This window comes from Sciurus vulgaris (genome assembly GCF_902686455.1).
Source record: "Sciurus vulgaris genome assembly, chromosome: 17".
Lineage (NCBI taxonomy): Eukaryota > Metazoa > Chordata > Mammalia > Rodentia > Sciuridae > Sciurus > Sciurus vulgaris.
The window spans coordinates 41,672,928-41,699,252 of record NC_136478.1 but is presented as its reverse complement, the minus strand read 5'-3'; the positions used below and the strand labels follow the sequence as shown (position 1 = coordinate 41,699,252).

The 26,325-nt window shown below is 38.4% G+C and overlaps 1 protein-coding gene across 3 annotated transcripts in view; it reads right to left on the bottom strand.

Annotated features, from left to right (window-relative positions):
- The window catches only part of TDRD12 (tudor domain containing 12), a 92,487-nt gene that overhangs the window by 33,231 nt on the left and 32,931 nt on the right, over positions 1-26,325 (bottom strand). For all 3 annotated transcript variants that reach the window (XM_079119897.1, XM_079119895.1, XM_079119896.1), the window contains 15 exons: positions 25,248-25,437; positions 24,613-24,696; positions 22,623-22,720; positions 21,850-21,926; positions 17,977-18,057; positions 10,381-10,441; positions 9,943-10,050; positions 7,006-7,191; positions 5,259-5,415; positions 4,705-4,832; positions 2,991-3,182; positions 2,474-2,602; positions 1,333-1,450; positions 458-597; positions 109-329 (listed from right to left, as the gene is read on the bottom strand). In XM_079119897.1, the coding sequence (XP_078976023.1) occupies positions 109-329; positions 458-597; positions 1,333-1,450; positions 2,474-2,602; positions 2,991-3,182; positions 4,705-4,832; positions 5,259-5,415; positions 7,006-7,191; positions 9,943-10,050; positions 10,381-10,441; positions 17,977-18,057; positions 21,850-21,926; positions 22,623-22,720; positions 24,613-24,696; positions 25,248-25,437 (1,970 nt within the window). The remainder of the gene's footprint in view (positions 1-108; positions 330-457; positions 598-1,332; positions 1,451-2,473; positions 2,603-2,990; positions 3,183-4,704; positions 4,833-5,258; positions 5,416-7,005; positions 7,192-9,942; positions 10,051-10,380; positions 10,442-17,976; positions 18,058-21,849; positions 21,927-22,622; positions 22,721-24,612; positions 24,697-25,247; positions 25,438-26,325) is intronic.

The window sequence follows — 26,325 nt, the reverse complement described above, 5'->3', positions numbered from 1 at the left end:
ATTTACTGAGTTACTGGCTTCATCGGTGTTGAGTTTCAAGCTGTAAACTTATCATTGTGTACTTGACTGCATGTTATACCTCAATTAACAAAAAGAGGACTGCCTTACTTGCAAAAACCAAAAGCCTTAAGATATGAACAAAGAGGTCTTCTGGCTTTCTTGTCTTCTTTGGCTTCTAGGACCCCTGCAGTGAACTCATACAGCTCCGATGGGATTTTGGCATCTGCTCGCTCCAAGTAGCGCAGGACACCAACTGCATGGCTCGCATTTCTCTCCGTCAGCAGTAAGACAGATTTGGTTTTTTTATCTCCCTGCTCTGCAGGAGAACCCTTAAAATAGGGGTGAGTAAAGAAAGCAGATCATTCACATCAGTCTCAATGAAACTTGGTGGGTTCTAAATTTGTCATTACACAGAAAATGACAGTGAAACAACTGAAGATAAAAAAATTTATCAAACCTGTTCAGTTAAACTCTGAAAATGATCCGACATGCAGTACAGTCGTCCACCAAACACTTTTGGTGAGGAAGGGAAGCTGAAGTGAATTACACATGTGGCATCAGTGATGGCCAAGAGTGGTATGCAATCGTCAGTTAAGGCTGGAGAAAAGGATTTGGACAATTTCCCATGAGCTGGAGTTTTCTGCACTTACTTTAATAAGTAAAAACCATCCTGCAGAGCATTTCTGTACTATATTTTACTTTATTTCTTGCAGTGCTAAAGATCAAACCCACAGCCTTGTACATACTATACCAGTACTATACCATGAAGCTCTACCCCAAACATTCATTTTACTTTTTAGATAAAAAGAAGCTTCTTACCCACTTTCTTCCCCAAATGCTCCACACCAGTGATTAAATTCCAGAGAAAAGTGGCTTCCATTTTAGTTTGAAAAATGCCTTTTTCTATTACAAATTCAGGCCGCCTAGATTTTTTTCTTTACTTTACACATTTTAACTTTTGTATTTCTAATATTTAACCTTAAAAACTCATGACCATGTTTCAGTGTTGGTACAGATGCACATATGTACAGCCAGGTACAGACTTTAAAGACTATATATACACAGATTTTATATGTACAACAGCGATCCTCAAGCTAGAACTCCTGGTTAAGTGTCTAGACCAAGGGTTGTTGCCTACTGACCCCCGATCTCTGGGGCACCTAGATTCATTTCAACCTCAGAGGTTAATCTTCATTCTGAAATTAACATTACTAATAAATTCTGAGTGAATCTGGGAAATGATGAGAAATATGAAGGTGAAACATGTAAATGAAGACATGATTCCTATGAGCTCACCTTTGTCTATAAAGAAGTAGAAATTAAAACACTTACCTAATACAATATGAGAGCCAGAACTTAACTTCTTCTTCCATTGTTCTAAAACACTTTTTAAGTTAAAAACCATTTCTTTATGCATTTTCAAGCAAAATATTGAATTGCTTTCTACTACCTAAAGGTAAAACCAAAGAAGCCAGTTCAGAGTCAGGAACATAAGCTTGAAGCCAGCTGTCTCACCAAGTTCAGTACCAAGGTAAGCAATGGTAAATCACCTGGGAGGTGGGGGGAAATCACCTCACTGCCCTAGTGATTCTTTGAAATGAGAAGACTGTAAACTTAAGTAAATACATCTCCAAAGTTCTGGGTTTATGTCTAAAAACTTGCTCAAGTGAAATAAATATCATTTTGCTAAAACTATTTTCCTTCCTTTTTTTTTTTTCTTTTTCTTTTTTGTGCTAGGGATTGAACCCAGGGCCTTGTACTTGCAAGGCAAGCACTCTACCAACTGAGCTATATCCCCAGCCCAGTATTTTCCTTCCTTTAAAAAATAAAACATATACACATGTGTATAAGTATACATAAAATATATGGTAGTATTGTCAACAAGGGTTTCTTCCCTGCCTTCCAGTTCTGGGGATTGAACCTAGGGCCTCACACATGCTTGGCATGGCAAGCACTTTACCATTGAGCTACATCCCCAGCCCAATAAGGGCCTTTTAACTATACTGTCTAGCTCATTATATTATGAAATAGAAGGTGTACTATGGCTTCTTTTAATTTTTGTATTTATCATAGTATGTTTTAGCAATTAGCATTTTTAATTAATATGAAATTAGATAAAACTGAATAAATCTTTAGCCAATTTACTTGGTTTTACTGTTACCTTCACAATTTTTTGAACTAGAGAGTAGTGACATGGACATTTTGTTCATCAATTGAACCCTTTAATGTTCCACCTTGACAATCCACCTGGCACAGTTCCCTGGGCCCATTTAAGGAAAGGCAGGATCCACCTACTGGGATCCTTCCCCAGCCACGCCTCCAACTGGCATTGCTTCAAGTGGAGCCTACCTCGTCTTCTGACTGATGTTAAACTTGCAAAATGGCATCTCCCTGCCACATAGCAACTACCCCAGTAATTTTTTTCATCATTCAAGATTCAGCCACAGTTTAAATCGACAGGACAGGAGCTCACCTTACACACTATTTCTGTTTCAGGTACAGAGCAGGTAAAGATCAAGGTCTTTTGTGCCTGACTTGGAGTGAAATCAAGAACTTGGAGTAAAGTAGAGGTTTTTTCACATTCTAGGCAAAGATGCACAACCTGGTAATGAAATACAGAAAGGTGATTTGATTTTTAAAATGCTCAAAAAGTTCCAGTTTCACCTTTCATAGTTAAGTTATAATTTTAATAGAAAAGAAAGTATAGGGGGCTGGGTTGTGGCTCAGCAGTAATGCGCTCACCTAGCACAGGTGAGGCACTGGGTTTGATCCTCAGCACCACATAAAAACAAACAAAATAAAGGCACTGTATCCATCTACAACTAAAAAAAAAATTTAAAAAAGGAATGCATAGGAAATCATTATAAATTTAATTTACAATTATAGATTTGTATATGAAATAGAAGCCATAGTCATCTAATATTAAGCCATGAAATATAGGTTACTTGCTTGTGCTCATCAGCCCCCCTTCCCATTCATTCATTCATCACCTGTTGGACGTTGCCATAGAGAGCAGCCTCCTCTGGGGCTGTAATCACAATGTAGGGATCATTCATGAACTCTCTGATTAGATGTTCTACATGTTTGCTCCAATGAATGCCAACTGCAATGATCTGATGTGGTGCAGATTCCCGTTCTTCAACTTCAACATTTTTTTTAAAGTTATCTAATATAGCAAACATCTAAAAAATTAGTATAATTAATTTTATTTTTATTTCAAAAGACAATAAGAGTTAGTTTGAGAACATAATATGTAAGGAACTGCATATTTTCTGTTTTTAGACTGGAGGAATACTTTATAAAACAAAAGTAAAGGGAAAAATTCAAAAAGAAGAAAATTTTTTTGTTTTGGCACTGGGGACTGAATCCAGGAGTGTTGTATCACTGAGCAACATATTCAGTCTTTTTTATTTTTATTTTGAGACAGGATCTCATTAAGTTGCTTAGGGCCTGGCTAAGTTGCTGAGGCTAGACTCAAACTTTGAGACCCTGTCTCAAATAAAAAATAAAACGGGCTCGGGACATAGCTCAGTGGTAGAATGCTCCTAGGTTTAATCCCTGGAACCACAATGGGGGATAAAAGGGGGGTGGGAGGAAGAGTGGGGGAGGAAGAGGAAGGGAGGAAGAAAGGGGAAGAGGGAGGGAAAGGGGGAGAGAGAAAGGAAGGGAGGGGAAAGGAGAGAGGGAGGGGAGGAATATGTTTAAAATCAATAAACATAAAATCCCACTATAAGTTGAATTCAAGCACAAACGACATCTTGGTAAATATGTGTAACACACCTAATGGGACTGACATGCTCTCATTTAAAAAGGTCAAGAACTGATTACAAAAGATTACTGCACCAACAAAAAAGAAATGAACTAGCAACTCATAGAAAATAAACATAATGATCAATATGAATTAATATTCAATTTAAGTAATCAAGGAAATACAAACTACTAGACATACAAATCAGTGGCCTAGCATGCGTGAAGACTTGGGTTCCATGCCTAGCACTGCAAAAAGAGAAAAAAAAAAAAAAAAAAAAAAAAAGATGTAAACTATACTAAAGAGATCCTACTGTTTACCAACTAGCACGGGACAAAAAGTCAGGCCAAGACCTCCTACTGGTAGGAGGGCAGCAAACATGGCACAAATTGTTATGCCCGTATGATTCAATATGGCCGGTAATAATCATGCTGTAGAATAGTAAGTAATAATACAATGCTATTAATTGCAAAATTTTGAGTTATAAAATACATAAAAATGCTCGATATTAAATATCAACAAACATGATAATTTAAGAAAGGAAGAAATAATCCAAAGTAGTAGAATGATTGCCTTTGAGTATAAGATGATTAGGAGTGTTGGATTATTTTCAAGTGTTCTTCTCTATTTCTCAAACTTTTTTTTTTTTTTTTTACAATAAAAACTATTGCTTCTATAATCAGAAAAATATTCATTAAATATTTCAGTAAATATTCCTGGGAAAGAAATGTTGCTTTTCAAAGAGATTTAATACTGGGAATGAAATTTCAAATAAACATTCTCTCTTCTAAATACAGAAGTTAAAGAGAAATTTTTTTTTATATTAACTAATTTATGCCCCAACTAAATCTGTTTTCCTGATTCCTTAAAACACTTAATACTTGAATTATTTACATTTCAGAAGTATATGTGTACATTTAGACTAGTAATAGCCTCTAAATAGATGCCATACTTACCTGCTCATTAGCTTCAAAGAATAACACTTCCACCTCATCCAAAACCAGATGACAAAGTCTAAGAAATAACAAGCTTTGGTATGTGAGAAGTCTCAGGAGGCTATGTGGTGTTGTGACAATCACATCACCTACATTTTAAAAGAAAAAACAATGCCCACTTTAGGTTTTCTACAGGTTTTCCCAACATTTCCTTTGCTAAGATTCCACATACTGCTGCTTCTCTCCTCAGGTGTCCACCCCGGCTAAGCCGTCGGTTTGGGAACAAGCACCTGGGCTCCGACCAGGCTCTGCACTCCAGAAAAGCAGGAGGCTTTTAGTTAACGCTGTGTTCAGTATTCAGCAAACAGTAAGTGGTCAGTAAAGAGTCGAATGAAATCCTGTAGTTTTCTCAGTGAAACAGATGTAGGTCAAGATTGAACCTTCATCATCGATACCCATCAGTAAGTGACAAGCAAGGTTATCATACAAGCCTGTCATCTGTAATTCCAGACCTGCCTGGGCAGGGTCCCCTGTCTTCTGTGGGGAAAACCAAACCACTCGGAAAGAATGCTTACACCCCCTTGGAAGCTTCATGTTTTTGGCTTCATCTTTGTGAAGTCCAATTGTTAATAACACAGGATGAAGAGGCCTGGAGGACATGCTATAGTTGCCCAGTAATTCGAAAATAAATTGGGCCTTTTTCCACCCTGGGCACACGATGACTGCAAGAGGCTGCAAAGACAGACAAATTCAAATAATTTTGGACAGTAGTTAGGAATTAAGCATAGTATATGTGAAACATCCAGAATATCTCCTTGCACACAATAAGTGCTACTTCAGTTTTGCTATTACCATCTTCACATAGGTCAGAAGAGTTAAAAATAGTTTCATAAAAATAGATTTAGATTTTGAGCTAGATTTTCTTAGGGCTTAAGCTAAGTATTTCATTAGTATCAACTCATTTAATAAGTTCTTATAGGGTAGGGCCTATTATTACTTATCTCACAGATGAGACATCTGAGGCAGAGAGAGAGAAAATCAGTTGCCCAAAGCTACACACTTAATACTTGGCGGCAACATGATTTGAACCTAGAAAGTCTGGCTCCAGATTTCCTGCTTCTAAGTGCAAGGATGAAATAACTGCTTCCTGAGACAGGCTTTAAAAAATGGCTAGCAACTCTTCCTTAGGAAATTACCTTCTGAACCCTAGCCTCCACTAGCCCACAGATTCTCCTGAAGGTGCACTGCCCACCAAATACCTTCCTGGACACATGCTGTCTATCAGCTGAAGAAAAGTCTAGTTTCCTCTTTCCTTTAGGCAGATCCAGATGAGTGCCAGCTTCTAGGCACAGGCCTGAAGACAGGTTGACCACAGGCCCATGGAGAAAGTAGGGGAAGCACAAGGGGCAAGACTTAAATGGCCCTTTCTAATCCCAGCCATGGTTCTGCCTCAACACAAGCTGTGTACCATCAACAGGGCTTGGCTGTTAACAAATTGGTAGGGGAAGAGTGGGATAAATGTATTCCTATGATTAAATCAACACATAATAACCAGCACAAATTCCAAAAGAAAATCATCAAACTGCATGGCATAGGGAAGCTAGTATCTAGTCTAACTGCAACTCTAAGCTCATTTCTTACTGCTGTTTCACTGTATGACACATAGTGGAACACTCTGGAGTGCACTCTTTGTGCTAATACCCAGGATGGAGGTTTTGCACTGATCAGTTCCAAGAGCCCAAACCCAGTGAAGTGGACATCACTACCCACTGTCATTTGAACCCCACACCCACTTCCCTCTTTTCCATTATCTTCCTGTTATTTTCAGGTTCTTATACATGGGAAAATTATTCTAAAACAGTGTGGGGTACTGTGAGATAATTTAAAGAATGCAAAATAAGACAACAGAAACTTAACTTCTATGCCTACTTTCACACCACATCAGCTGTCAAGAATTCACCCAAGTAACTTCTCATGAGCTGGATCTTCTCACATATAGGGTGGTAAGAATGATTGCATGGTTGCCATGACAATGACATGAGTTAATGTCAGTGAGATCATTTAGAAAATTCTATGTTCACCTCTAAAAGCCAGGGCTTTCCTGCTCAGCCCATGACCTACAACTTGGGCTTGGATAAGAATCAGTATAGGACAACAGGTGACTAGGAGAAAGGCTACTTTCTCACAGGAAAGTTTCTATCTTGGCAGTTGGAAAACCAAACTGAGTAATGTAACCTGAACTTTACAAAAGGTCAAGTGTACAATTTTTTTAAATAAAAATTTAATTCATTTTGTTGTGAAACAAAATTGTCTTCAACTTACTCCGTTTCTACTTGGTAATGACTTGTAGCAGCCCCCCGTTTGCAAAATCGTAAGCAACGGTGGGAGGTACAACAAGGGGTCATTTCCACAGTGAGAAATGACAACCACATCACAGCCACGTGCTATGGGAGGCCAAGAGTAAGATTCAGTGTGACTGGGTCCCGGGAACTTATTTCTTTGAAGAGCCTATAAAAAAAAAATCAACAACCAAAAACCACAATAAAAGTAGAGAAAACAAACAATAGCTCCCTATCACTGTCTCTACTCCAGCTACCAGTCAGTACATACACATGGGTTAATGTGGCATTTTCTAAAACCCACCTTGGTAAGTCCCCCTGAATCTTTTCTCGGTACTAAACTATTCTCATATAAAATTTTGTTTTCCTGAGCCCCAAGTTAAAAGGAAATGGACATGATCCACTAAAGCTCACTGATTCAAGGATGTGGCTTTTTCTCATTCTCCCAATAACTGGCCGGTCCACCAGCCTCACTTGTACAGCATTTTAGAACATGCTTTTATTCACTTGTTTTTCTACATATCTGTCACTAAACCCAAATGCTCCAACAGAGTTCTCCAGCCATCTGATAAAATTTTCTAAAAGGCTGAGCTCATGAGTACCCAGGTCTCTGTGATATCCACCTCCCCAGAATCCTGAATCCCAGATGCACCGGTACTGCTTACTCTCCTGCCAACTTGGGAGCTCCAGGTGGGCAGAAGCGACTCACGTAGTCTTTCTTGGTGTGCTTCTCAGTTTTACGAACACACTGAAGCAGCTTCTTGACAAAGAGTACAGAAGGAGTATTTTTGTTGTTGAGACTCTGCAAGTCTGAAAATATTTCTGTTCTACTCTCACCTCACTGCTATGTGAGTATGGATGTGTAGATAGAAATAACTTTTTTTTAAATCTCTAATCAATATTAATGTTTTTCTTACTCACATGAAAAACTGCCATAAAAATACTGAAATCCTTCTCAACGACACTAGGCTTAAGTTTGGCAATGCTCCATATGTGCTTCAAAGATGACTTTATTCCATCAAGACGATTATTGTCTACATGAAATAACTCCTTTGGTGTTGCTGTGAAAAGTCTGAGGCACCCGACTTGTGGTCCTGTGGTGAGGACCATTTTTTCCTCTAGAAGCTCTCCTGCTCTGAAATCTGAGTTCGGATGCTTCACAGCCACACGTATGACATCTGTTCATCAGTTGTTCTGGCCAGTGCAAGACAGCTCAGTGTGGAGATTCACTTCCATTAGGTCTAGGAAATGTTCCCGTGTTCTTCCTCAGAGAACATTCTTCCCCTTCTGTAACTCTTTCCAAAAGGCTGAGCTCATCAGCATCGTGGTCTCTGTGACAACCTCCTCACCAGAGCCCTGACTCCAGATGCAATACTCTCTGATGTCGACATAGGAGCTTCCAGGTAGGCAGGTACAACCCCTTGTCTTTCTCATATGATTTTGGCTGAAATTCCTTTTTCAGATACTGCACCTCAAATTCTTTTTTTTCCTCCTTGATTCATCTTATTGCCTTTTTGTTCTACTTTCTGCTGGCTTCCATTTTATATCTCAAACCTACTATTTATTTTCAAAAAATTTTACAGTGTTTTGAATTTCTGAGAACCTTTTTATTTATCTTCCTCTTCCCCTCTCCTCCCTCCTTTCCTCTTTTCAGCACTTCGTTATTGACAAATACATGCAATACCTTCTTTTCTCTGAGGATATTTTTTCTTTTCTTTTTTAAGAGATGAGCCTCATTATATTGCCCAGGTTGGTCTCAAACTCCTAGGCTGAAGCAATCCTCCTGCCTCAGCCTCCTGAGCAGCTGTGGGTCATGTGCTGCTGCACCTGGATATATTTATTTTCTAGTATTTTCTTCTCCATTGTTTTTTTCAGAGTTTTTTTTTTTTAAGGTGAAGACTTTCTTCAAATGTCTATGATTCCTACCTTCTATTCATATATATATATGAATATATAGATATACACATACATACATATAAATATATATATATATTTTTTTTTTTAATTCACTAAAACTGCCTAATGGCTCTGTGGGGGGAGCAAATCTAGTCACTATGAGAGTGTCACTACAGGAAGACAGGGCAACAAGCAGGCATTGTAACTGGGAGAATTCCAAATACCATCATTAAGCACCACTACTCCATGGTCACTCAGTTTCTCCAGAGTGAGCCTACAATATTCTTCCTTGGAACAATACGAACTGGTTGTGCACTGTCAGAAAACAGGGTGGGACGTTCACTGTACACCCCTCCCCCACTCCTCGCTCTTTTCCTATCAACCACACTCTGTTGCCTATCTTTCATCCTCTATAGTTCTACAAAAATCTCTTGCTCACTCAAGAGTTCTCTCTCTCTCTTTCATCCTTGTATTTTATTTCTATGTTTTAAAAAATAGTTTTAAACTGTTTTTTAAAATCAGGAAGGAAACATAAGCCTGAATGATCCATTTACCAAGTGAAATCACAGATCTATGAAGCCATTTTTGAAAGAATGGCTAAGAAGTAAATTACAATTGCCCTGTTATGTCTTCAAAGTCCCTTTTCAAAGGCACATTTAAAAACTTATTTCAGAAGGGGGTTTACAGTTATACAATGATTTATCCTCAAATTAATTATTCACTTACAAGAACTTATCCAGGACTTAAGAATAAATTAACAAAAATTACATATAAGAGAATTTAAAAAGCAAAGAAGTTATTCAATGCAACCTTATAACTTTTATTTAGAAATCCTTCTATGGGACTAGGGGTATTGCTCAGTGGTAGAGTGCTTTGCCTAGCCTGCTCCAGGCCCTGGGTTCCATTCCTAGCACTGGGGAGAAAAAAAGGAAAAGGAAAAAAAAAAAAAGCAAAACAAAAAAATCCTTCTACATTAGAAAAGGTTGGTATTTCTTCGTGAGTTTGGTTCTAAGAGCACTTTCACCTTTTTCAGGTCTGCAGACAGTGGTGACGTGTCGATGGTAAGGCAGGGATCGATCCTGTTCCGGAGCACCATGACAGGCTGCTGCATGCCTGACTTCAACTTCTGCAACTGAGTGATATAGACATTAGACAACCAGTGTCTGCCCTGAGCTCTCAGCAAGAGTACCAAGAACTAGACAGAGAAGAAAGCAAACCATTTCAGTGTTAACAATCTGAAAAACACCAAAACTACCTAAATGAAAGAAGATCACCTATTACCCAAACAAAAAAGAAATTTCTCTGAAGCAATAATTTACCAATTTATAAAAGCATGTCTTCAGGCAAAGTCCCCCATCTAAGGAGTTTTTCTTCTAATCTTAAGATTGGAGAAAGGAAGGAGAAGAATTTTAAAAGCAAACTGTTTTCTCTCCTATTAACTTTTTTTTAGTGCTTCTAATACCTGCTGCAGATCAGAGATTCCATCAGCTCTCAAAGGATCAGGGTTTAAAAACTGCAGTAATCTGTAAAATCATTAAAAGAACAATTTGAAGAAAAAAATATTTATTTCCTCAATTGAACTATTATTTGAAGTCTTCCCTGACAGAGATAAAATGACTCTATATCCCAAGGCACAGCTAAAAAAGGAATGCCTGTTCTGTTTTGTTTGATTAAGACACAAGGGCCACAGTGGCCATGCCAGTTTGGTGCTTCCCATTTTCCAACCCTGCATCTGCATCTGGGGTGCAACAACTCTACCACTTAGTCCTTGTGCAGAGGAATCACTGCTCTGCTTCAATAGCTTTACTTTATAGATGAGAAAACAACCCAGAGAGTACTTATCCCTACCACCTCTGCTAACCCAGCAGAAAAGAAATCTGAAATTGCTTTCCTCTAGACTAAGCCCCAGTCCCAGCCCCAATATGGATAAGGACTAGTGACAGCAAGAGAGAACTCAGAAACCATTTTCAGTGACAGGGACTCTGGCAGAAAGATGGTGGATTAAATATACACATCAAATTGCACACTTTTCTGACACCTGATTCTTTTTTGATGGGGGTCTTGCTGTGCTGCACAAGTTGAACCTGAACACTTGATCCTCCCATCTAAGTCTCCCAAGTAACTGTGATTACAGGCATGCCATCATACCTGCCACCTAAAATTTCACTCTTACAGATTTTTTAAAGTGTAAAAGCCACAAGATACAAATGCTTATCAACTGATGAATAAATAAAATGTGTCATATCCACACAATGGATTATTACTCAGTAATAAAAAGGACTCATACTACAATGGAGATGAATTTTGAAGATATGATACTAAGTGAAAAAAGTCAGTCAAGAGGAACCATGTATCACATGGTTCTATTTATATATAATATCAAGAATGGAAAATTGGGAAAATCCATAGTGATAGAAAATAGATTAGTGGTAAGGGATGGGGAGAAGGGAAACAGAATGACTGCTAACAGATACAGGTTTTAGAAGGTGTGTAATGAAAATGTTCTAAAATGAGACAATGGTAATGGTTGCACAACTCTGTGAATACACTAAAAACCACTGAACTATACACATTAAAAGGATAAATTGGGCTGGGGATGTAGCTCAGTGGCAGGGCACTTGCCTAGAATGATAAGGTCCATGGTTTAATCCCCAGTACCACATGCACATACAAAAAGGTAAATTTTAAGGTAGATGAATTATATCTTGACAAAGCTTTTTTAAATTCTTTTTTTGAGCCACAGTGAAGGAGAGAACCATAGAGGAGATGATATTACAAACAAAATTTTGGAAACTGGAAAGCAGATGGACAAGTGGTTACTGACTTGGCAGATCCACGTCGGTTAAGTCTAAGCCAGCCATGAGAGACCCAAATCTATTTGCACGGAATAATCTTCAGAAAGCTTAGGAATTAGGCCCAACCTTCTCCTACTGTGGTAACGTAACAGGGAAATAAAATAAAGAAGGCAAACCCCAGATCCCCCTACATTTCCCAATGCCAGAAAGCTACCCACCCCACCCTAAGGGAAGCCAGGGGTTGATGTTCTGGAGAGGATCAAACAGAGCTCTTTGGACTGGGGCACTAGAGGCACAGCTGAGGATGGAGGGACTGTACGGAAAGGCGGGGGCGGGGGGGAGATAAGGCTGAATAATGAGAACCCAGCTGGCTTCTGCTACTCAGCACTCAGGATGCCTGTAGGACACCTTAATAGGATAAACTGGGCTGGGGCTGTACCTCAGTGGTAAAGCACTTGCCTAGTATGTACAAGGCTGTGAGTTTAATTTCTACCACCCTCCCCGCCCCCCAAAAAGAAAAAGAGAACAAAAGAAAAACACTTGCAAATTAAAAATGTGATATTAGAAATTTAAAAACACAACAAAATTGGTAGAGGATAAAGTTGTGAAAACATTCCAAAAGATAAAAGCAAAAAGACAAAGAGATGAAAAATGTATTTTAAAAAAAATCACATCACAGCTGGGCATGGTGGGGCATGCCTATAATCCCAATGACATGGGAGGACAGAAGAATTGCAAGTTCAAGGTCAGACTCAGCAACTCAGCGAGACCTAAGCAACTTAGAGACCCTGACTCAAACAACAAACAAACAAAAAGGACTGGGGATGTATCTCACTGGTAAAATACCACAGTTAAATCTCCAGTACAAAAAAAAAAAAATCACATGACCAACCTGAGAAGTACAACATGAAGAGCTGCACAAGCTCTAGAAAGAAGAGAGAGAGCTGGGCACAGTGACACATGCCTACAATCCCAGTGACTAAGGAGCTGAGACAGGAGGATCACAATCTCAAAGCCATCCTCGGCAACTTAGCAAAGCCCTAAGCTAAGGAACCTAGCAAGGCCTTGTTTCAAAATAAAAAATAAAAAGGACTGGGGTGTGGCTCAGTGGTAAAGTACCTCTGGTTTCAATCCCCAGTACCAAAAAAAAAAAAAAAAAAAAAAAAAGGAAGAAAAGAAACATGAATGTAAGAGATCGATGAATAGAGTAAAAACTATTTCCCTGAAGTGAGGAGCATGAGGCATGAGGTTAAATCAAAAAAAAAGTCACCAAATGCTGAGTGTAACAACAGAGTGATACCAGGGAACACTATCATGAAACCTGGAAATAAAGACCCTAAAAGTTTCCGGAGAGAAAAAGAAGAAAAAAGAGTCATATATAAAGAATAAGAAATTGGAAAGCAATAAACTTAACAACTCTAGAAACTAGAAAATAAGGTAGTAATGCTTTTAAAAAAACTGATGACCAAAGTGTGAAGATAGTCTAAAAGTATTTTTGCACTCTTGAAGAAATTCAATCTTTCATGTTTCCCTTTCTCAGGAAGCTAGTAGAGGATGTTCTTTACCAAAACAAGAGAGTCTTCTGGGAAAACCCAGAGGAGAGGATACCATTCAAAAAGATGCAGGAACGTCAAGATGCTGGTGGCGATGAACACAGGATGCACCAGGCACAGGCACAGGCAGGAAGCTCAGAGAGTTCTCCCAGGAGATTTACAAAATTACTGAGAGTAAGTCTGGAAAACAGAGGGGAATTCTGGGGATGAATCAGTAAAGATATATAGAAAACTAAAGAAAGAAAAAGCAATACACAATAATTTATTAATGCCAGAAAACCCAAAATTTTTTGCAAGAACAGAGAAGTAGCCACACTCCACTCCTGTGAGGCCTCATACTATTTTCTACTCACAGACCAGGGAAGCTGACTGCTTGCCTCACCAGAACCACAATGCAGGAGTGGTGGAGTCAGGGCAGGGATCAAGTGTGGGGATGATTCAGCAGGAAGAGCCTTTGGAACGAGCAGAGCTGAGTCCTCACCATCCACCGGCTTTGGCAAAAAGCTCTGGGCAGGAAGGACTCAAGGGCCTATGCACAGAGCTTTCAGTTCAGGCTTTAATAAGCACTGGGGTTCAAACTCTGACACGGAAACATTATTATAAAAAATGTATGGAAGATCTATCCAGTGGTCAGAGAGGTGTGTTAAAGTCACCCAGCATTATTGTGTTGTGGTCTGTTTAGTTCCTGACATTGAGAAAGGTTTGTTTGAGGTACATAGATGTTCCATTGTTTGGGGCATAAATATTTACAACTGTTATGTCTTGCTGACTTATGGTTGCCGTAAGCAGTATGAAATGTCTTTATTATCCCTTCTGACTAACTTTGGCTTGAAGTCCACTTTATCTGATATGAGAATGGAAACCCCAGCTTTTTTGCTGAGTCTGTGTGCATGATTTTTTTTTTCCTATCCTTTTACCTTCAGTCTGTGGATGTCTTTTCCTATGAGATGAGTCTCTTGAAGGCAGCATATTGTTGGGTCTTTATTTTTAATCCAATCTGCCAGTCTGTGTCTTTTGATTGAGTTTAGGCCATTAACATTCAGGGTTATTATTGAGTTACGATTGTATTCCTAGTCATTTTGGCTTATCTTGGGGTTTTAACTTGATCTGCTTTCTCCTTTGATTGGCATTTTTCTTTGCTGAGTTTCATTGTTTTTCATTTCCTCCTCATGGAATATTTTGCTGAGAAAGTTGGGTAGTGCAGGCTTTCTATTTGTAAATTCTTTTGACTTTTGTTTATCATGGAAGGATTTTATTTCATCATCAATCTAACAAAAGAGGTCAAAGACCTCTAAAATGAAAACTACAGAACACTAAAGAAAGAAATTAAAGAACATCTTAGAAGATGGAAAGATGTCTCCCATGTTCTAGGATAGGCAGAATTAATACTGTCAAAATGGCCATACTATCAAAAGTGCTATATTTAATGCAATTCCAATTAAAATCCCAATCCTGAAATTAATTTGGGAGAATAAGAGACCCAGAATAGCCAAAGCAATCCTTAGCAGGAAGAGTAAAGCAGGAGGTATCAGAATACCAGACCTTCAACCATACTACAGAGCAATAGTAACAAAAATGGCATGGTATTGGCACCAAAACAGACAGGTAGACCAATGGTACAGAATAAAGACACAGAGACAAACCCACATAAATACAGTTATTTCATACTTGACAAAGGTGCCAAAAACATACAATGGAGAAACAATAGCCTCTTCAACCAACAGTGCTGGGAAAACTTGAAATCCATAGCACCAAAATGAAATTAAAACCCTATTACTCACCCTGCACAAAACTCAACTCAAAATGAATCAAGGACCCAGAAATTAGACCAGATACCCTGCACCAAATAGAAGAAAGAGTAGGCCCAAATCTTCATCATGCTGGCTTAGGACCAGACTTCCTTAACAAGACTCCTAAAGCACAAGAAATAAAATCAAGCATCAATAAATGGGATGGATTCAAACTAAAAAGCTTTTTCTCAGCAAAGGAAACAATCAGTAATGTGAAGAGAGAGCCTACAGAGTGGGAGAAAATCTTTACTACATGCATATTAGATAGAGCACTAATCTACAGAATTTATAAAGAACTCAAACTTAACACCAAAAATACAAATAACCCCATCAATAAATGGGCTAAGGAACTGAGCAGACACTTCACAGAAGATATACAATTAATCAACAAATATATGAAAAAATGTTCAACATCTCTAGTAGTCAGAGTAATATAAACTAAAATTAGCCTAAGATTCCATCTCACCCCAATTAGAATGGCTATTATCAAGAATACAAGCAACAATAGGTGTTGGCGAGGATGTAGGGATAAGGTACACTCATACATTGCTGGTGGAGTTGCAAACTGGTGCAGTCACTCTTGAAAGCAGTCTGGAGATTACTCAGAAAACTTGGAAAGAACCCACAATTTGACACAGTTATCCCAAAGAACTTAAAATCAGCATACTATAGTGATGCAGTCATAGCAATATTTATAGAAGCTCAATTCACAATAGCTAGATTGTGAAACCAACCTAGATGTCCTTTAATAGATGAATAAAGAAACTGTGGTACATGTACACAATGGAATATTACTCAGCCATAAAGAAGAATAAATTTATGGCATTTGGAGGTAAATGGATGGAGTTGGAGAATATCATGCTAAGTGAAATAAGTCAATTTCAAAAAACTGAAGGCTGAATCTTTTCTCTGATAAGTGGATGATGGATGCATAATGGGGGTGGGGAATAAGGGAAGAATGGAGGAACAATGGATCACGTAGAGGGAAATGAGGTGAGGGGAGAAGGCGAGGGGAAGGAAAGATGGTGGAATGAGACAAACATAATTACCCTATGTACATGTATGATTACACAAGTGTTGTGACTCTACATCATGTACGGTCAGAGAAATGAAAAGTTGTATCCCATTTGTGTACAATGAATCAAAATGCATTCTGCTGTCATGTATAACTAAATAGAACAAACAATAAAAAATGTATTTATTTAGAGAAACTTTTCATCTTAAATAAGTGGTAGTACAAAGTAGGGAAATGTTAAAATGTTTATAGAAAGAGAACTGAAGAAAAAGAACATGTTTTATAGTAGTATACAGATACAGGAAAGATCAGAAGATAAAGAACTGAAAAGAAAAAAAAAGACAGCTACAAACTTACATTTAAATATCAGAGATGACAGAGATGGCAAGCAGGACACTACTCAGCTCTCCTATACCTAGACCAGCTATCTTAATCACTCATAATATACTGTCCCCAGCCCATGTGACACAGTATCAAAATCCTCTTCACCAAAATGCTGCAGGGAGCTGCTACCGACCAAATGAAGTTGGAAACTGATTCCGGCACATGCCCAAGGGCTGCCAGTGGAGCGTGGCGACAGGTTAGAATGATGTGTCAGTCCAACCCAAGCTTGCAGTCTTTTCCAGATGCTCTCAGAGGAGCAGGGCTGTTTCTTTTGAACACCTAAAAATTATCCCTAAAGAAAAATCTGCTACGTGGGCCCTAGTACTCTGGATGTGGACCCCAACATTTTCCCAGCCACCCAAGAACCCAGGATTCCAAAGGAAAAGGGTGGGATACCATCCTGGAATGCAGAAGATGATCAAATTTGGGGTCAATTCTTCCTGAAGTTCTGTTAAGAAATTTAAGGTGGTCCTTTATAGACAAATCAGGATGAATGGCAACATGCCAAGGTCACTGTGTCCCCTTTCTATATATAAGTTACATGATGCCTGCAAATCCCTAACTCATCACCCTCAGGAAAAGATCTCTTTCCTAGGCTGCGTTTACTACTTAACCAGAAATAATGGACACACGGTTCACCAGGATCTGAATGCTTGGCTCCATAGGCTCTGGACACAACATAGCCAATCCCAGGACTATTTGCTCTGATCATGGAGAAGATCACATGATCACCAGGTAGTCCCTGAATTTCTCAGAAACCCACTGCTTTCTTTCTTCCTTGCTATTTAACCTTGAGCTACTTCAAGCTTCTCTGGAACCACAGTAGACAGGATAACTGGTATACTCTCATTAGTGGATTCCAAGGGGCATTTAGCAGACTGAGAGAAAAATGAAACTTTTAAATACACAAATAAAAGGGAATGGAATACTTCAGAGTTAATTTACCAGCTAATAATTTAAAATAAATGGATAATGAAAGGCTTTTTGTTCCAAAGGAAGAAACCATTTGTAACAGCAAAAACTTCAGGCAATAATGTGAAGGAATCTCCTGGGAAGGATGTTGTCAAATCAGATGCCTTAATAGTCATCCCCAGCTATAAGGCTGATGACAGCCTTCAATGCCTTTGATCCTGGGATCCTATGAGGAGGTTGTGCTGGGTAAGAGGCTACAGCAGGCTATCAGAGTGGCATCTGGGGAGTTGCATAGCTGCAGGGCTGCTTGGTGAATGACCTCCTTCCAACCTCAGACCAGCTGGTGAATACAGCACAACTCACCCACCTCTGAACTGTCTTAAACTCTGTCCCACTTGTGACTCCAGAGTGGCTACTGTTATTTAAAATGTAAAATTGAATGGAAAGGAAAAAAGTAACTTCAAAGCCTACAGGAGACTTGAAGTATATTTTTTAATAGGAATGCAATTTGAAATTAGCAATAAGATATGTAAATTCTTCCTGCTTATAATTTTATTACAATTATTTCAATAAAAAATTTGCCCCCTACCCCCCAACACCAATTCTTACTTCACACATCCATTCTTCTCATCATATTCTTTCTTCTCAGTCAATCTAAGTGGCTTCTCATTTGGCTTCTGATTTAAAGAACTAGAAATAAAAGACATCAAAAGAGTTTACTGAAATTGCTCCAATCCTAAAAATGACTTTATGAGAAAAAAAAAAAATTAAGAATTATCAGTGAAGAATCAATTGATTCACCAAAGCGAATTTCCATAAGAACTTATGATTTTCATACCGGTGGCTTAGCCCCATAGGTATGAAAATCACTGTTGATGCTTCTAATGCTGGCCACACAGCCTTTCTCTCTTACTCATTACAATGAGAAATTCTAGATAGAAAAAAGAAATGGGGCAGAGAAGAAAAAATGAAAACAAACAGAATCCTGGTTGAGTTCCATGGGCTTTTTCCTTCCTCTGTTTCCTTCCTCAGACCTCAGGGTGGCCTGAGACGTAAAAGTGTGTAGCAAATATAGACGTCAAAAATTCTGAGAGAAGGGCTGAGGACATAGCTCAGTAGCAGAGCACTTGTCTAGCCTGCTCCAGGCCCTGGGCTCTATCCCCAGCACTGAAAAAAATAAATAAATAAATAAAAAGATAAAAAAAATCTGAGAGAGTCTCCCTCTCTAAGCCAGAGAGAACTGGGATTGTTTTTCTTATTTCCCAGTTTCTCTCCTGGGTCTGTCCCAAGGCCAGCTCTACCTTGGAACTAGCAGCAAAGTCCACACAACTTCAAAAGAAAACCTGTCCCTACAGCCAGAAAAACTGGGCAACTAGACTCTGTGCTCCAAACAATGTGTAGGGAAATCTCTACTGTTTTCCTCCCTTATTTCTATTGCCATTTTGCTCCTAAAGTAGCCCAAGCACAGACTGCACAGCAGTTTCTTCAAAAGGAACCATCTATCTGGATAGAGGGACAGGAAAGGAGCACCTGGACTTGGCGAGTATGAAGGAAATTCTGGAAAGAGAGGGGGTCCCCTATTGTTGACTGTGAACTAAAAGGAGTCCCAGGGTCACCCAGCATTAAGCATCTACAGAAGAGCCCCGAAGCAGCACACTTGGAAAGTGAGCTGACACTGCAGTCACCCTTGGCAAGTAGACTAAACCTGAGTTGTACGAACCTAACCAAATCATTGCCTCCTGTTAACACAAACAACAATAATTCACTTTTTCTAGTGGGGATTAACAGAAACCCGAGTCTCACAACATGTTATTCAAAATATCCAGAATACCAACCAAAGTTATTCAACACATGAAGAACAAGGAAAATTGGATCAATTGCAAAGGGAAAAAAAGAATCAATAGGTGCTAACCCCAAGATGGTTCAGAAGTGGGAATTATCCAATACTTTAACATAACTATTATAACATGCTGCATAAGAAAAGTTTAGCACTCTTGAATGGAAAAACAGGAAGTTCTCAGCAAAGAAATATAAACTATAAAAAATTTTAAAAATGAAATATATACCAAACAAAATATTCACATAATGAATATTCACAACAACAGAATGGAGATGACAGAAGTGAAAGATTAGCAGAAAAATGGCAAGAAAAAAAGGCTGAAAACTGAAGCACCTCAGAGGCCTTTGGAGCAATTGTCAAAATTCTGAAATTTTTTTTTTTATCAGAGTCTCAAAGGAAAAGGGAAGACACTGGTGCAGGAAAAAAAAAAAAAAGCTATAACAGCAATGAATACTTCCTGCTATGGTTTGAATATTTTTGTCTCTTCCAAATTCCATGTTGAAACTCAGTCCCCAATGTAATTACACTGGGAGGTAAGGCCTCTTGGGAGATGAGGGCTCTGCCCTCAATGGGTTAATACCACTATAAAAAGTACTTATGGGAGTGAGTTCTCTCTCTTTTGCTCTTCTGCCACGTGAGGAACAGCATTCCTCCTTCCAGATGAGGCATTCAAGGTGCCATCTTGGAAGCTGAGACTAGGCACTCACCACACTCCAAAACTGCCAGTGCCTTGATCTTGGAATTCCCAACCTCCAGAACTGTGAAAAACAAATGGCCATTCTTTATAAATTACCTAGTTTGTACTTTGTTATAGCTATACAAAATGGACCAAGATACTTCACAATATGATGAAAAACAGAAAGCTACAAAGAACATTAATACACCCCAAGCATAAGAAATAAGAGAAAAAGAACACCAAAGCATATAACAAATTGTTCAAACTAGTAATAATGAGAAAATATTAAAAGCAGTGTCAGAAAAGATATTGTAAACAGAGGAACAAAATAAAAGAGATTACAGCAGATTTTATATCAGGAATAATGCAAACAAGAAGACAATGGGCACAAGCCATATAGCTCAACTCATAGAGTGCCAGCCTCTCATGTGGTAGGCCCGGGTTCAAGTCCCCAGCACTCTGGGTTTGTGGAAAGAACGAAAGAAGACAATGGAACACTATCTTTAAAATACACAGAGAAAAATACTGTCAAATACTGTCAACCTAGAATTCATTCTAGACCTGGCACCCTCCCCTCACCCCCCAAAAAAAGCAACAGGAGCAGCTAAGGGCTGGGGATATAGTTCAGTGGCAGAGTACTTTCCTATCAATATGCAAAGTGTGTACACACACACACAAATAATTTTTTGGACATTAAAAAATTGAAGAGTTCATCACCAGCAGACCTGCAATAAAAGAAATGCTAAATAAAAAGCCCTTTCAAGTAAAAGGAAAGTGATATCAGATGGAAAAATGGATCAACACAAAAAGGGAAGAGCACCAATGTAACCACAGAGACAAATATGTGGTATTTTTCTTATTAAATTTCTCTAAAAGATAATTAAAGTAATAACAGATTGTAGCATTTGTAACATATATAAGTAAAACACATGAAAATCACAGCATAAAGTCTAAGTGGGAAAAAAATGGAAGTATGCTATTTTAAGCTCTTATACTGCGCATGGAATAGCATATGACATCATTTCTGTGATGTCATTTACGTCACTCATGCATCTTGATGAGGACTGTGCTATAGTCAAAGTCTCTGAAGAAGACTGCAAACCATTCTGCTTTCCAGCACCTTGTACCCCACCAAGCACTGCTGCCATCTGGTCCACATTTGCCCATTCTTCCAGAAGACACCCAGTCTGTGCCAACCTTCACTCGTCTGCCTTACAAAAACAACTTTATCCAATAAGGTAACAAGGGGACTCTAGAGTAAGTTTTCAGTCCACTGTGCTAACCCAATTGTCACAAGATTTTTTTCTTTAATATGTTCAATCAAAATTTTCTGGCAAGACTAGAGGACGGAAGGACTATATAAAGGGAAAAGAGGGGTGGGAGGGGTGGCGGGAAGGGAAAAAAGAATGAATCAAACAACATTACCCTGTATAAATTTGATTACACAAATGGTATGCCTTTACTCCATGTACAAACAGAGAAACAACATGCATCCCATTTGTTTACGATAAAAAAATTTTTCTGGACCACCCTTTTTAGAAATGAATACTTTCCTGTCATCAACATTTCAGAACACTGTACAGTCGGCCTCTGCATCCATGGTTTCTACATCTGTGTTCAACCGCAGATTGAAAATATTTGGGGGAATAAACAAATTCTGCCTATACTAAATATATACAGGCTTTTTTTCTTGCCATTATTACCTAAGCAATAAGTCTAGCAACTATTTACACAGCATTTACATTACATTAGGTATTACAAGTAATCTAGAGATGAATTCAAGCATAAAGGAGGATATGCATAGGTTATATGTAAATACTAATATATACAGGACTTGGGCATGTGTGGATTTCGGTATTCCTGGGGGTCCTGGAATCAATTCCCCAAGGATATTGAGGGATGACTATCTAAGACTATCTATTATACCTAAGGCTATAGTCGATTACACTGAATTTTCAAATCTTACCTTGCTGCTGGTATATCTGGATCAGCATAAATAGTTATGCCTCTTTTTGTTGGCCAGCATACTGAAGATTCAATACACTGAAAAACAAATTACACAAAGAATACGTATGCTTAACAAGAGATGTATATTCTTTTGGGACAAGAACTTAATGGAAGGACTGGGGTTGTGGTTCAGTGGTACAGTGCTTGCCTCACATACATGGGGCACTGGGTTTGATCCTGAGCACCACAAAAATAACTAAACTAAAGATTCAAAAAAATTTTAATGGAAATTATTGTTATAAACAACCATTCTATGCAATTTCTCACACACTCAAGAAACAGAGAGACAAAGAACTGGAAAGTATGACACTTACAACATCACTATAATCACTAGATTAAAATATCCAAATAGCAGGCAGCTGGCATTTCAGATAATCAGAATTTAAAATATCCTGCAATTACTTTCACCTGGTCAAAGGACTGGAAGGTAAGTCAGAACTGAAATCAACTACTAGAGTGTCCCAGAAACCCAAGTTTTCACACTCTCATTAAAATGAGAATAAGTACCCAACATTAGAAAGGGCATTAGTTATCAAGGACAAGACCTTAACAAGAAGGGAGGTGGAGTTCCCTTATTCTTTCAAAATAAGCAAACACGAAAACTACATTTTTTTCATGAACAAAACTTTCACAGTCAAGAATTTTTTTTTAAGAAAACACATTTTGGTTTCTAACAGGATATTATTAACATTACATGAAGTTTACATTTAAAGAGCATTTAAAAACTACAACCTTATTTTCGTCTTTTAAAGAGATGCACTGCTGCTGCTCTTCAGACTTCTTTTTAGGTGAGTCTCTCGTATCATCCCTGTTATACTTTATAGCTTTATCTGAAAAATAAAAACAGCATTACAAAGTTACCATGAAAAACACAGGTAGGAAACATGAAAAAAAAAAAAAAAGGCATTATAAAATCTTAATACATGAAATCATTATGGAACAGGGTTTTATATGAAACTTCACTTAAGGGGATTAAATTTTAAAATCTTGTTTCGGCCTTTATCGTTTTTTTCGAGGTTCTAAAAATTCCCACACCAGTTTGTAAGACTAAAACACAATTTATTTTCCCAAGTTGATCATTTTTATTTACTAAATAAGGTCACAATTACTGTCCAGCAATCTGGGGTTACTGAAAACAATGACACATTCACACAAGGTGAAGTCGTGCAATAGCAAAACACAAGGACACGAACACCTGGTACTTTTCCTGCTCCAAGGGAAATGGAAGGAATACGATGGAAAGAATATGCTCCCAAGGTGACAGGGCTGCTTTCAGCAGTGACTCCCATCTGAGGACCCTACAGGAGGCCGATTGGAATCTGGGTAGAAGTCACACATGTGAGAGCTGCCACGTCAGGTGCTGTGCCAAGTGCTCTCCTGACCAACTCCCGGCAGGACGGGAGGCAGGGCTCACACTCTGACCATTACGCAGCAGAGCCCACATCCTTAAACATGTTATGCTGGATTACTTGACCTGGAAAGAAGTTGAGCCATAAGTGAAAACCACTACAAAAAGGTATACACAGGAGGATCCTGTTCCTGTAAAATAAAAATTAACCCGTACCTTCACATCTGGAAAACTGGAAAGAGAAACTCTTAAAATTTTAATAAGTAGGTAGTAAGGTGGCAAGTTTTTAACAATTTTGGTTATCTCTATTCTCCTATGATGAACATCACCAAAGTGAAAATAATATTAAATGTAGGTAACAGCTTAACTGATTAAAGCTTTGATTCGTCGCAACATATTGTGGATGCATGTGAGATGTCACACCCACAGGTAAACAGACACCCAGTGCAGGAGTGAAGTGGTAAGGATCAACCACAGGGGTGAACCAGCATCAGAGGCTGACAGACTTCACCCTGTTGAACAATTCCAAGTCATTAAACATCTCTGAGATATGGAATTAAAGACTAAGTATATCTCTATCATAAGTATATCTTCCTTATTTTTCTGCACCCTATTGCTCAAAATAAAACTCAATCATAAAAGCATGGTGTATTCTGAGAACAAATAATAGTCACTGGTCTTGGTCAGCGCTAGACAGTGTCAGTCTTACAGATGCCTATTGTTTCTTTCTTTTATTTTCTGAGACCACGTCTTGCTATGTTTCTCAGGTTGGCCTTGAGCACCAGGGCTCAAGTGATCCTCCTGCCTCAGCCTCCCAAGTAGCTGAGACTATATGTTTGAGCCATTTAGCCCAGCTCACGAGTGCCTGTGATGTTCTTTTTATGTTATAGTAAACTTTCTAAGGGTGGACTGCAGGGCAAGTAATCACTGTCAGCATCTATACCATAAATTCACTCCATTATATTATAAAAAGAGACTTACCAGAGCCTTTTTTTTTGGGGGGGGGGGGGTAACCAGGGATTGAACTCAGGGGCACTCAACCACATCCCCAGCCCTATTTTGTATTTTATTTAGAGACAGAGTCTCACTAAGTTGTTTAGTGCCTCACTATTGCTCACTGTTGCTGAGGCTAGCTTTGAACTCATGATCCTCCTGCCTCAGCCTGCCAAACCACTGGGATTACAGGTGTGTACCACTGTGCTCAGCTTACCAGAGACCTAAACAACCCTCTAAATCTTCATTTAGTTAAGGGATTGGGGTATAGCTCAGTGGGAGGCCCCAAAGCTGGGTTTGAGTTGGTTTAATCCCCAGTCCCTGCCAAAAAGAATATTATTTTATGTTGCCTGTGAAATATACCAAACTAGTAGGACTCACCCAGTATTGTAGCAGTTGGCTGTAGGTCACCTTTGCACCAGGTATGCTGGAGAGATTGTGCCAGAAAATCTAAACCATGTGACTCTAAAAGAATAAATCTCAAAATTAAGGTATGAAATAAAATGCAAAATACAGTGTGGATTTCTTGGCATACTACCACTGCCCTTGCTTTTGCAGTATGGTCTTGGAGACCTAACAAGGAGGCAGAAACACGTGAGGGGACTAAAGCCAGACAGCAGAGAAGAACACTGAAAAGTGTCCCACAGGCCACGACTAACTCTTCTCGTGCTTTACTGCTAAGGGTCATTTTCAGTAAATAATTCTTTTTAAAACTGTCTAAAAGAATGAATATTTTTTGTTAGACTCTTTAAACTACAAATATCTGGACTTCTGAAAATGTAACTTATTAAGAAATTGAGAACAGTTTTTTCCTGGTTTCATAAAAAGAAATCATAGCAGCTTTAGGACCACAAAATCTGTCACAGGCTTGTCCCAATATTAAATTTCAGTTATTAAACACAGAGTGCAAGACTCTGCCTCCACAGGAAAAGATCTGTACAACAACTTATGTCAACACATTAAGATTACAAATAAAACAGCTTAAAGGAAATACACATTGGTGAGGATGTGCTCACTTTTCATTCCTTGAAAATCTTTTCCTTGCAAAAGCATTGGCCAAAGAGTAAGTGCTGGATTGAGTTTGCTGGAGAAGGAAGCTGACTTTATATCCAACCTTGGTTTCTCTAAAGCATCAAGATTTTTCTTCTCTGTAGGAGATACATAGCAAGCGAAGTTCTTTGCAACAAGATCATCATTAACACAAACCTGTAAAATTAAAAACATTTTATGGATAGTAAGACAAGTGTAGTCAAGTGACTGTAAAGAAAATATTCCACACTTAATCCCAAATTTTGATTTCAGAAAAAATACTTTATAGAACATAATTTTATCTATTTTTATGACTTCTTCTCTGATAATGGTGAATTAAGTACTTCTCGCCAACCCTCCTGATGAGAAAACAGCAAAAATCTGATAAAGTTCAAAAAACATCTTAAAGGCATGAAGAGCCAACATAACCTGGCCAGGCAAAGATCTGGTGGCACAACACTAACCATAAAAGGAAAACTGATAAAATTAGGTTTTACCAAAATGTAAAACTTCCACTCTTAAAAAAAGAATGATGAAGGACTGCAAATTGGTGCGACCATTCTGGAAAGCAGTATAGAAATTCCTAAGAAAACTTTGAAAGGAACCACCATTTGACTGGGTTATCCCACTCCTCAGTATGTGCCCCAAGGACTTAAAATCAGCATACTACAGTGACACAACCACATCAATGTTTATAGCAGTACAATTCAAAATAGCTAAGCTATGGAACCAACATAGGGGCCCTTTAACAAATAAATGGATAAAGAAAATGTGGTATATATACACAATGGAATATTACTCAGCCATAAAAAGAAATACTTTATGATATTTGTCAGTAAATAGATGAATCTGAAGGCTATTATGCAAAGTGAAATAAAGCCAATCCCCAAAAAATAAAAGTCAAATGTTTTCTCTGATATGTGGATGCTAATACACAAAAAAGGGGGAGGGGAAGAATAGAAGTTCAATACATTAGACAAAAGGGAATGAAGGGAAGGGAGTGGGGACAGGAATAGGAAAGACAGTGGAGTAAATCTGACTGCACTTTCCTATATACACATATAA